At 46.2% G+C, this 12,702-nt stretch overlaps 1 protein-coding gene across 1 annotated transcript; it reads left to right on the top strand.

Moving 5' to 3' along the window:
* The first annotated feature begins 3,209 nt into the window (after window positions 1-3,209).
* LOC125693416 (cytochrome P450 2H1-like) lies at window positions 3,210-10,566 on the top strand. The gene is made up of 9 exons (XM_048945371.1): window positions 3,210-3,435; window positions 4,093-4,255; window positions 4,894-5,043; window positions 5,835-5,995; window positions 6,283-6,459; window positions 6,892-7,027; window positions 7,266-7,453; window positions 7,979-8,120; window positions 8,622-10,566. Exons 1-9 carry the CDS (start codon window positions 3,259-3,261, stop codon window positions 8,801-8,803), a joined length of 1,476 nt encoding a protein of 491 aa, XP_048801328.1. The 5' UTR covers window positions 3,210-3,258; the 3' UTR covers window positions 8,804-10,566.
* Window positions 10,567-12,702: the final 2,136 nt, after the last annotated feature.

Raw genomic sequence — 12,702 nt, 5'->3', positions numbered from 1 at the left:
CAGAGAAGCATGGAGAGGCCGGTACTTCACAGGTGGTATAAGTAGAAGGATTACCATGGTGGAAACAGATAATGATAATAATTAAAAAAAAAAAAAAAAAAAAAAAGGAAACTCATCCATGTCCTTGGCTTGCAGGAAAAAGAAACGCCAAAGGGAGCAATCTCCAGAAAGAGATCCCTCCCCAGGGGCAGTCGGCCTTAAATGGGGTCTAGGTGAGGTGCAGCCAGGCTCCAACCCTTCCAGTCACACAGCTGAACTGCCTTCACCTGTGCTCCCAGGGCTGACTCAGTGCTCGCCTCAGGTGGTCAATCAGAGGTTCAGGCTGTGATTCAGCAGTTCCCATACACCAAGAAATGGACTGAGCTGGAGCTGGATTTGTCTCAGTGCAGGGAATACAGACAGCAGCATCCTATGTAGTAAACATTGAGAATGGGTATCCAAGTAGCTGAAATTATGTTGTCAAAACCTAGGCATGAAGTCTGCATTGCACTTACCTGATTTCTTCAAATGTAACTTGTTCACTGCAGGAACCTCTGTTCCCTACTGCCGTTTGGCCTTCACTTCTCCATGACAGTGCATACTCAGATACCTGAGATTAACAAACACAAAAACCCTGCATTAGAGGGTGGAGGCTTCCACCTTTTTCAGTGTTGGGCCTATCAAACAACTTTGCATGAGACAGCTTTCCTAAATTCCCTACTGATGTCATCTCAAAGCTCAGGTTATTTCAGCCTTAATCAAGGCTCTGCGTATTAAGACAGAAATCACTGACTGTCAGCAAATGCTTATCACCAGATTTGGTATCCGTTGCTTTGTTTCCTGGACGTGATACCAATATCTCCACCTCCCATGTTAGTTAAGCACATACATTCATCTTGCATTAACTATTAAAAAATAATGGCTACATGCACAGCTTTGAGCCAAGCCGAAGTAGTTTCCATCAGAAGGCTTCTCAAGCTCTAATCTTTTGGGACTGTAATTTAAACTCACTGATTTCCTGCAAATTCTGAAAGAGGAAAAGAGAGAGTTGCTTCTGAGCCTCTTCCAGCAGGCCTGAACTTCAAGGCCTGAACACAATCACTTACAGAAAATTTGGAACAGATTGAATGGAGGAGGTACAGTCTGAGCGGGACATCTGTGGTTGTAGCACGGGAGACATTCAGTGGCACAAATGAGTAGAACTGAAGAACCTCCTGTGTGACAGAATTTGTGTTGTGCACCTGGTCCCAATCAGCTGCACAGGGCCTTTCTGAGGTTTTATATTGTCAGTTGCACATCATCATTTCTCTTGAACGTATGCACTGTTGGCAAAGCACGCACACTTGTCACCTTACTGTCCCAGCTCCTGACTTGCTGCCTGGCTTGGGGAAGGGCCTCTTCTCATTTAATGCTGACTACACTTTAAAGCTAAGCTCTATTCAAAGACGATCACCAACAGGAACAACAACACAGTGGTTTACTGCTAGGGTCACTGCACAAGCCACACCAAGGCTGATACTACATTAACTTCCTTGCACTTTCCAAGATCAAGCCAGGGTGTAACAGTGTGCTGCACATTTCAATTGACTGAAGAGCAGAAGTCACGTCACTGGCTTGGTCCTGCATCAACTGAGTTGTGTTTTGGGTCCTGTGAGTTCAAACACAAATATTTAACCAAATCTTTTGTGCTGACTGGTCAAATGGCATTTCTGCCATCACCTGAATCACAACAAGATCTTTATCTTATCTTGAGCCCTACCAGCATAGCATGTTACAAGTATGCATGTTTTGTAAATCATTGAATGCTGAATTTTTCATGGATCTTAATACACCTGGTCATAGCAAAGTCTTTGTCTTGTAAGGCAGACACTGACACTGTGCATTTTGGAGTGAGACCTTGTGTTGCTCCTGGCTGTCAGCCGGCAGCAAGTTGTATTCTCGCTGTACATTGGTCAGCAAGAGGAGAGTAATTACACTGAGCCTGTACATACAGTTATCACTGCACTTTTGTTTCCATTTTCCTCTTCTGTCTCAGGAAATAGTTTTGATCTCAACCCACAACTCCTGTTCTTTCCAGTTCCCTCCCTCATCCCACCCGGGGGGAAGAAGCAAACGTTTGTGTGGTGTTCAGCTGCCTGATGGGTCAAACCACAACAGGTTATTTTCGTTTTTTGGTACTCTTGGACCTCTTAGGTGGTGTAGAGGCCCACTTAACATCCAGTTTTCTCTTCTATTCACTAGATCTGCCAGAAGGCAGAAGAATGCCTTCCAGAGGTGCTGGCGCACTTGCAGGTTTGCCTCCGGTACAGTCTCTTGCTTGTCTGTGTCCTTGCATAGAGGCTGCCCCAAAAGTAGTCGGAGCAGGGGCTGCTGCTGCAGCACACTCCTGACGCACGTCTCTTTCCTCACTAAAGCATATCAAACACACAGACTTGTCTCAGAATTTGTATCCCAGAAACTGGATCTAGATACTATGTATGTGTGAGGTAGAGTAGTTGGATGTGTAATACATCACCTATGCTTTTCTGTTCTATTAAATAACTACTACTAATAAAACCACTCGTTCTGTTACTCCCTGATCAGAATCCCATTAACTTTCATGGATCTTCACATTTTCTCTGGATATTCGGAAAGTTTCTTGAACCATCACACACTGAAGGAGAGCACAGGCTGCCACAGGGCTCTGTGCTTTGTGGATAACTTTTCAAATCTTCCAGCAATTGCTATGGAAACTGTGCACTGCGTAAAAGAGATCAGGGAAAATGCAGTTTTTTCCCTGGAAATCTGCATGCGTGACCTCAGACCAATGTTCTCACTCCGTTTGAGAAGTGAAGGTGAAATACCTATAAAACACTTGTGAAGATGCCCCTATTTCATCCACAGCTCCCTCCACTCTGCACACATGTTGGAGAAGCAGCCAGAAATCACCCTAGGCATAAGGACAAGAGCAAGCATACATTCAGCAGATGGGCTCTACTATTTCTGCATTTTGAGATCATTTGGCAGCATTAGATTATTATCAGTACCACATGGATGATTAACAAAAGGAACACAAGCTGTATGTGTTAAAAAAGTCAGAGTTAACAATGAGTTCATCCCTAGTTTGCTCATTCTAATCTTGAGCAGATTAATAAGTAATCTGCTGCCTCAGCAGGAACAGGGAGGTGATATTGGCTGATTTAATCCACGTGCTTTTCTTCTACAGCTTATAAATAACCTCCAGTTTGCAGGTCCCAGTTCAAACTCATCTGACAATTTGCATCCCTTCCTCAGCCTGCCATGGAGTTCTTGGGATGGCCAACAATCCTCTTGCTGGCCTGCATCTCATGCCTTCTCATTGCTGCATGGAGAAGAACATCACAAAGAGGGAAGGAGCCTCCTGGTCCCACACCAATCCCCATAATTGGAAATGTTTTTCAGCTGAACCCATGGAACTTGATGGAAAGCTTCAAGGAGGTAAGAATGTCTCTTTCTTTCCTGCATTGCCTCTAGGACAAAGCCCAGTCCAGACAGTCTCAGCTTAATTCACAGCTTCTGCATGTTTGCTTTTGATGTGTTACGCTGCCAATTGCAATAACCATACTGGTGTTGACACTGCATTGGCCTCACACCAGTACTGCAGTATACCGTAGATTTCTAGACAAGGTCCTGATGCATTCACCATATCCACCACAACCCCTTTGTGCAAATCTCTTCACTGCCCTGGCAAAAGAGCACAGCCCTGATTTATGGAGGATCTGGCTCTATTTTCTTGCCTCAGCCCCCTGGCAATTAGGTATAATCTCTTGGGAGGGGAATTTGTGAGTGCACGGGCCAAACAAAGGAGTTTGAAGGTGAATGGCACCACCTGTTCCCTCCCATGGATACTGTCATGCATCTGTCAAAAAAAAAAGCCTGTGCTGCAATGCCTGTAAGAGAATAGGTGGAGTGAGTTTGGCTGTAGAGCTTGATCCTGAGGGTACTGTGATGGGATGGTGGTAGATGGATGGGAAAAGGCTGAGGAATGAATTGCTTTCCAGAGATCTTACTCTCCAGGTGAAGACCTGCAAACTTAATTTCCCATGATTCACATGCACAAGTAGACTGTGTTCCTTGTGTTCTTCCTTCCTACAGCTCAGCAAAAAGTACGGCCCCATCTTCACAATACATCTAGGCCCCAAAAAGGTTGTGGTGCTCTATGGCTACGATGTCGTGAAAGAAGCCCTAATTGATAATGGAGACGCCTTCAGTGGGAGAGGAATACTGCCTATGATTGAAAAACTCTTCAAGGGCCTAGGTACTTCCCTGGTAATGTTGCCATACAGAACTGATCATGTCCTTGGTACAGGAATGCACCTGTAAGGGCAGTGGAGGAGCGACTGGTGGACTTCAAGTACTGCATTTACACATAAAAATGAGGAATAAAGTATTAAAAGCCCAACTCAGTCCTTGGACCTAGCAGTAGGTGGAGAACTGTTTAAGGATAAATACTGACAAGCAAACAAAGGCTGTCCTAGTTAAGGGTCATACTCTATATGAGGCCCTGGGCTCATTCACCACAACAGTTCCCACTAGACTGTTTCTCCAGGCAAATGGTTATTCCATGGTATTATTTTTTATTTCCTCAATGTATTCGGTGATGATACAATGCATAAAGCATTTGGGAATTTTGGAATTTATGTTAGCCATCTGCTTGTGGCCAAGTTGACTTTAGTACCAGTGGTGCCTTTTTATTGACATGCCAGTGTCATTTCTCTTATTCTGGAAATAAACAATGGTGCCTTGGTCAGATTGGTCAATTTGTCACCTCCAGAAATGCAGGAATGTTAGGGTGTGAGGCACATAGCAATTGTGGTAGGTATTTATTCCAGAAAGGGATGTGGTGGGCAGAAAACTTACTTCCTCATGGAGGTTTGTTGTTTTTTCTTGTAACAGGCATTGTGACCAGCAATGGGGAGACCTGGAGACAACTGCGAAGATTCGCCCTCACCACCCTGCGTGATTTTGGAATGGGCAAGAAGGGCATTGAGGAGCGAATCCAGGAGGAAGCTCGTTTTCTGGTGGAGAGGATCAGGAACACACATGGTAGGACACTGACGTGCATCTGCTGGGAAACCTTGCAGACCTGCAATGAGACTGTAACAAAATTCGGTCTGGATTCACAGATAAAAATCCCTGCTGTGAATCTGAGAAAACATGCTCTTTTCATTTCTGCACTGATTCTGCACTGCATGTGCCTCACCGTACAGCCAACAAGGAGTCATGGGCAAGGCACAGAAGGGCTGGCTCCAGAGCTGCATGGAAGAGGCTGATCCATAACATTACCATTAACTGTGCTCTCTTTTTTGCCTTCAGGATTTCATACCTTCCCATCTTGATGATTCTTATCTTCCGTACTTGAGATATACCTTACTGCGGTCTCTGGGCTCAACTTTCCTGTCTTTCATGGATCTAATCTCACTTTTCCTCACGCTTGCATCATAGTTATTTCCTTAGAATATTCTGTAGCCATGCTGTCAAAACTCTACTTTTGATCACAGGTATCTGAAGTTTCTTTGGGTTTTCGTGGTTTTCTTCAGGCAGTCTCTAATAAACAGTCTGTCCTGCTGCAAGACCTGTGTCAGATGAAGGGGAAACAAGTCACTCAGACTTGCTGTAGAAAGAACGGGGCAAATCAGGGACTTAAAGAATTCAGACAGGAAAATCAGTTATTTACAAGTAGAGAATATCCAATTGGATAAACCTCTCACTATCTTCTTTAAAGACTGCACAAATCTGGGTCTCAAGTGAATGCAAAACTTCCTTGGAGTTATAAGGGTGGGAGATGATGACTAAAGTACTGAAAGCAAGTTACCTTTCTGTTGTTGCTGTTGCAGAGAAACCTTTCAACCCTGGTAAATTCTTAACCCATGCTGTTTCCAACATCATCTGCTCCATTGTATTTGGGGATAGGTTTGACTATGAGGACAAGAAGTTTCTCAATTTAATTGAGATGCTGGACGAAAACAACAAGTACCAGAACAAAATACAAATGCAGGTTTGTGCAATTTCATTTCATTAATAAATGAATTAATGGTCTAGGTTATTAGTGTTATATTCATTTGTGTTACTCATTTAACATTGATATGCTACTTCATTTTATGGAAATCTCATTGTACTTCCAGAGCAGAACAGAACTGCTAAAGCGGTTCAAGTGAAGTCGCTCCTTGAGTATGGTGAAACCATGATGCAGAAGAGTCTACTGCTTCTCATAGTAACATTCAGGGGAAAAATGACTGCAAGCACTTCAACCAAAATACGCATTTCCTCCTTTTATCATTGCAGCTCTACAACTTCTTCCCAACCATCTTAGATTCTTTACCTGGACCTCATCAAAAAGTAATAAAAAACTTTGATAACATTGATGACTTCATTAGTGAAATCGTAAGAGCACACCAGGAATCTTTTGATCCCAGCTGCCCTCGAGATTTTATTGATGCTTTCATCAACAAAATGCAACAGGTAATGTAAGAGTGAGCAAGTGAGAGCTCTTTGGATGATGGGAAAACCACCGTTTGAATCCTTGCTTTCCCTCCCAGCTGTAGCAGCACACTGGGCTTTGGCAAATCCAGAGGGAATTTTGCTTTTCTTGGCACCTTCATTCTCCCCCCTCCATTTCCCTTTGAAAGATTTGTAAGCACAGTGCTAACAGTGGCATACAGCACTAGCCAAAGCTAGGAAAGCTGTTGACCAACCTCACCGAGGGTATTCCATACACTTCCCACGTTATCTCAAGTGTCATATAAGAACTGTTATCCTGATGTCCTGGGGAGGGTTGTATTTTTGAAAAGACATCAGGTGACTCTAAAAATATACTGCATAGGCACAAGGTGTCCTTTGTAGAAAAGCTTCTTACTGTTCTCACTCAAAGAATCCTTCCAAATTTCCCTCCAGGAGAAAGGCAACTCTATTTTCACTGTTGAGTCCTTGACCAGAACCACACTTGACTTGTTCCTTGCGGGAACTGGGACAACCAGCACCACACTGAGATACGGACTCCTGATTCTCCAGAAATACCCAGAGATTGAAGGTAAGAGGAAAGGGAATATTTACTTGAAGATATATCATAGGCCATGGGTTCAAAGCGGACAGTTTGTGTCACTACCACTGGTGGCAACAGTCCCTAATAGCAGAGATGTCCATCAGTCTTAGCTTTACTTCCAGCAGAGAGCCATCACTACCAAGTATGTTCCTGTGTTCTTGTCCTTGCTGCAACTGTGAGGAAAGGCTTTGGGAAACATTCATTCGATTTACTTATTCCCCAACAGAGAAAATTCACAAGGAGATTGACCGTGTGGTGGGCCGAGACCGAAGCCCCTGCATGGCAGACAGGAGCCAGATGCCATACACAGATGCTGTGATCCATGAAATCCAGAGATTCATTGATTTCATTCCCCTTAACGTTCCACATGCTGTGACCAAGGACACCAAGCTCAGAGACTATTTCATACCCAAGGTCTGTTGCTGGGAACATCCATAATCCCCTGCTGTGCTATATGTATTATGCTTTACTTAAATTACATACACACTGGAGAGCAATACGGAATCAGCATTATCTGATTTCTGAGAGGGAGTTGTCCTTCTCTGGTGATGCTATGCACTGAGTTGTACAATGATGTCGCCTTCCTTTTATGAACCAGTCTGTTCCTACTATTTGTTTCCAATACAAACAGTTATACTGTTATTACTCTATGAACTGCAACTATGAGGAAAGGTAGCTAGCTGGCTCCTAGATATGAATGGCTGCTGTGAAAAAAAGCTTTCTAGATGTCCCCAGCACTCCACCACTGGCAATTTTGGCATTTACACCAGCTTTTCTCATGGGATTTCAACATTTAATTCTGGGAGACAGTGAAGCTTACTGGGATCACACAGTAGTCACCAAAGCAGAGCTTTTCATGTATTCAGCCCTGGGAACTGATCGATGGGGCTTCACTTTGGCATGTCTCCACTTAACTTTCTCCTCTCTATGCTTATTCAGGACACCATGATCTTCCCTTTGCTGTCTCCCATCCTGCACGACTCCAAGGAATTTCCTAGTCCAGAAAAATTTGACCCAGAACATTTCCTGAATGCAAATGGTACCTTCAGAAAGAGTGACTACTTCTTGCCATTTTCCACAGGTAAAGAGCTCTTTCTATGTCAGGACCTAGACTATCCTCTCCCAGAACCTCTGCAGACATTTCAGTGGCTCTGTCATCCCTGTCTGAACAGTGATGTCTGCAGATCTGCTGGTCACTTCTGGGCAGCTAAGCTCTACCCCATATACTACCGTTTCAGTTTACCTCCTTTTCTTAACAAGTACCAGAGCTCCTCTCATGCATCCTCCAAGAAAAGATGCATGAAGTGGGACTTGTAGCCATGCCACTTCTCTCTCCTAGCTAGCCATAAAGCAGCAACACAACAAGAGAAACTGAAACCTTCAAATTGCATTGGCCCACCCAGTACTTTCACAATGTTCTGAACACTGAGACCTCAGTTTAATTCAATTCCCTCCACCAGAAGGATGCAGTGCTGCATGCCCACTCTGAGAAGTCGGAACTCTCACGGCAGAGGGGTTAAAATAAGTTACCAGCAAAAGTACTCTACCATCATCTCCTGTTCTCCTCATTCTTTCCTTGCAGGAAAACGCATCTGTGCAGGAGAAGGTCTGGCCCGGATGGAGATATTCTTATTTTTAACATCCATCCTGCAGAACTTTACTCTGAAGCCCGTTGCAGATCGCAAGGATGTTGACACTTCTCCCATAATCACCACATTGACAAATATACCCCGACCTTATGAGATCTCATTTATTCCACGTTAGACAAGTGAAGACAGTTGCCATCTCCAACATCAGAACTCTTCTTGAACGACAGTCATTGCCCACCCTGATGTGACTGAGATACTCAGATAACTTCCTAAATTCTTTACAGACAGAAGATTTATGCTTTTCTATGTGATCCTGGAAGGACATGCTCCAGCAGAAAACAATCCTCCACAAAGCTTAGACTCCCACACGCTGTCCAAAATAGGTACATACCTTGACTGTTGTTGTACGTGCCCGTTCTGCATTCCTGGGAAACTGCAGCTTGGCCAATTACCGAGGTGACACCAATGTGGTGAACAGCAAATGGCATTTATTACACGTATACACTAACATATATAGCCTAAGTACTTCGTCTACGCCCCTAAAGGTACGTGTAACCCATCAATCATGGAGCAGGAAGAGGGCCTAACGCGTCACAACCCGCAGGGAGGTCTCACAGTCTCGTAGTTGCTGATAACATCTCCCCCCCCTCCATGCTCAAGAAAGTCTACTACAACTCGAGAAGACCCTCACCACATACACCCCGAAATCCCCGCATTGCGCCTATACATGCTATTGTCCTCTCGGTTAAGCCTTGCCCTGTTACATTCCAATTCGCAAAATAATCCTACCCTAATAACCCTACAATACTAGTAAAGTTATAGACAGAGAGATTAGAGATTAGAATGATTGCTGATAGCTCTAGTGGCACTATCTATGCCCAATATATACCAACGTTGTCTCAGGTACCTGTTGGAAAGTACCTCAAAAATAACAAAACGTCTGTTCAATATCAAGGCAGATGTCTCAAGCCTTGAGAGCATTGCACTCACAAACCTGTTGTATGGAATTGCTTGTTCCCCAGGCCTCAATCTGGCCACCTGTCCATGAAGGGAACCCATTCTGATGCCTATAATGTATACTGCACTGGCTTAAGCACCATGCACATCAGATTTGTTACATGCAGAAAGAGAAGGCCTAATGCTGTCAGGACTTCTAATGCATTTAAAGCAAGGAGTGATTTCAACCCCTGTTTCTTTATACAATCTATCAGGTGTGTGATGTCTTTCCGATTGAGGGATACCCCTCCCAGGCCTCTGTTACCGTTCCCTATTACCACGAAGATCTCTAGTACTTTTCCTTCCTCTATCAGGCTAGATCTAAACTTCCCACAATCTGTTAGTGCATCTCTCTTAACTCCTAAATGCAAATTCACCTCTCTCCTTTCACTATCCTTTTCAGTCACAGCTGGAAGCTGCTGGCTCCGCACCCCTCCCCTCAGACCCAAATGCCTTTGATCATGCACTGACTGTTGTAGAGGCTTCTGATTGGTTGCATGCGCACTCAATCTTGTAAAAGGATGTGTGGGTCGAGTCAATGGGTCTGAACACTGTGGCAAAGAGTTGGTGCGGAGACTATCGTTATTTCTTTCTCCGTCGGGTGTAACCTGAGCAGAGGGCGCCGGCCGGATGCCACCTACTCCTTCAGGTGCAGTCAGGGTGGAAAGTGCTGGCCGTACACTATCATCCGAGCACCTGTAAGTTACATCGCTTCCCTTTCTCTCTGCTGTTTTTTCTTCTACCGCTTCTCTAACTTTTGACGAATCCGTACCCGAGCCTTGCTCGCAGTCCCCACCCCCCTGAGTGTTACTGCATTCCACCTCCTGCAAGTGTCCCATCCCAGCTCACTTCTCCCTCTGCCCCCGCGGGTGGTGTTAGATTACACAGAGAAGGATACAGCAGTTGTCTGGATACAGCAGGGGGGTTTCAACAACCTTGCATTGCTGCACTTTAGCCGTTTTACAAGATAAAAGCGCAGACAGTTGAATGCCTTCTTCTACTTGTTTTGCGAAGCTGAAGCCGAGGGGGCGGTGAAGGGGGATGCCGATGGTGTGGACGAGATGTTAGTAGTCATAGCTGAGGTCATATTTGCGGTGTTCTCTTCCTCAGGGGACCTGCAAGAAAGTACGCTCCCCGCACAAGTAAGCATGATCCTGCCCAAGAGGCGCTCCCCCATTCCCATGGTTAACGCCACTGTGGGCAAGGGGCTCACTGAGGTACGGGACCCCGACCTTGGGTAGGCAGAGTTGCATTGTCTGGCCCATTTGGTGTTCCCGGGGAGGGGCCCTGGGCCTACAGCACCCTCCCATCCTCATTTCCCTGCGGCACTATGACAAACTTCCAACATTGGTGTGCAACATGTCCAGTTCCGCCACACAGTTGGCACCGCCTCTCCAGTCCCCTGTGAACCTCCCTGCCCCATCTTCTCAGGGCACTGTGCCTTGAAGTGACCACGCTGCCCACACTTAAAGCACGGGCCTTTATCCCTTTCTTCCCCGACCCGAGTGGCTGCCATCACCACGGTCTTAACTGCAGAACTAACTGAAGCAGCCATTCCCTGCATGGCGGCTGCTAGTCCCTCATTAGATAATGGTATGACCCTCTGATGATCTAATACATACTTAATAAGCTCCCCTGGGGTAGTTAGAGTTCCCGGTGCTGCTCTGATGATTTGCTGGATGTCCGGCAGCAATTTTTGCTTAAGACAATCTATTATGACTGGAGATTGGACCTCCCTTGGGAGATCAGATCCCTCCACTGCACGAATTAGACGATTTGCAAAGTCAGAAAATGACTCAGAGGGGCCCTGCTTGATTTCTGCCCAAGGAAGCACAGGTTCTGCAACCTTAGCCAATTCTCGCAGGGCTTGAAGGGCCGCAGTTGTAACGGCTGCCAGCTCTCCTGCTCTAAGCAATGTTGCTTGGCCCTCCGGGGATCCCACCATTCCCTCTGCCAGGCCCTGAAGCCGTGCAAGACTAGTTCTGTCACCTCTGCCCTGGCCGTTGGCTGGATGGCGGTGGTCACGGGTGGCAGCAGCCACCACAGCCTGAAGTAATCTATTCCATTCATCATACCACAGGGTGTATTGTACAGGTTCAAGAATAACATGCATAAGGTTCACCACATCATATGGCAAAAGACTAGAAGCCATGAGAGCTTCCACTGCTGCCATAGTAACAGGGGAATGCAGACCTTTGCTTTCAACTAAATCCGAAAGGCGAATAATCGCTTTGGAATCCAGAGGAGTCCAAGCTGGGCCCTCTGGTTTTACCACCACCGGGAGAGTAAGCGCGGTACCTGCTGGGTCTGCGGCCCGTACGTCTTCTCTCACACGAGCCCAATCAGTGAGGGTAGGCGGGCCCCATGAAGCTGTCGATATGGGACCACGTCCCTCCTGAGCGGACCCCAGGGCCATCCACGTCAGAGCGCCCCCCCACAGCAAGGCAGTGCGGGGCCATCCACGCCCCTCGGGGGGTGGCCGCTGTAGCAAGCGGATTCGTGCAATAGGTGAGTCCCGCCCCCGCTGTAGCAAGCGGATTCGTGCAATAGGTGAGTCCCGCCCCCGCTGTCTCATTCCACAGGTCGCACCACAACTCCTCCAGACATCTCTCCCTCCCCAAGGACCCTCTTATCAATTGTGCTAAAAGTTATACCGCATTCCACCGCAGACCCTCCTCCCCCTTTATCTTTAAAGGGCTTAAGTGAAGGATATACGCCGCAAGCCAGGTAAGGAGGTGGATCCTCCTCTTTATGGTTTAACCGTTCCTGCTCCGCTTCGTTCTTCTTTATCCCCAGGGTCGTTGTTTCTGGTGGGGCCGAAGGAGTCAGCGCCATCTTGCCCTCCAGCGAACCTGTAGGGGAGACAAGACCCCCCCCCGTCCCTAACCCCAGCAGATCCCTAGCACGGTCACCTGCAATTTTCTCCTGTCTCGCTATCCTAAGGGCTGTTAAAAATCAATCCCCACACCTTAAACTCTGCAACTTTCTGAGTAAACATTGCCCTCTGTGAGAGCGCGGCAGCAAATGAATCCCAATTATCAGGATCGTATAAGTCAGAAGGGGATGATAATAGCCCCT

Source organism: Lagopus muta, chromosome 5, assembly GCF_023343835.1.
Source record: "Lagopus muta isolate bLagMut1 chromosome 5, bLagMut1 primary, whole genome shotgun sequence".
NCBI classification, from domain to species: Eukaryota; Metazoa; Chordata; class Aves; order Galliformes; family Phasianidae; genus Lagopus; species Lagopus muta.
The sequence above is the reverse complement of the archived record's forward strand: the minus strand, read 5'-3'. Positions and strand labels throughout refer to the sequence as shown.

Bases quoted from the DNA above. Each gene is read 5' to 3' on its own strand.
- LOC125693416 (XM_048945371.1), top strand. From the start codon at position 3,259: ATGGAGTTCTTGGGATGGCCAACAATCCTCTTGCTGGCCTGCATCTCA. The intron at 4,256-4,893 runs GTACTTCCCTGG...TTCTTGTAACAG, and splicing joins AAAACTCTTCAAGGGCCTAG to GCATTGTGACCAGCAATGGG. The intron at 6,460-6,891 runs GTAATGTAAGAG...ATTTCCCTCCAG, and splicing joins TCATCAACAAAATGCAACAG to GAGAAAGGCAACTCTATTTT.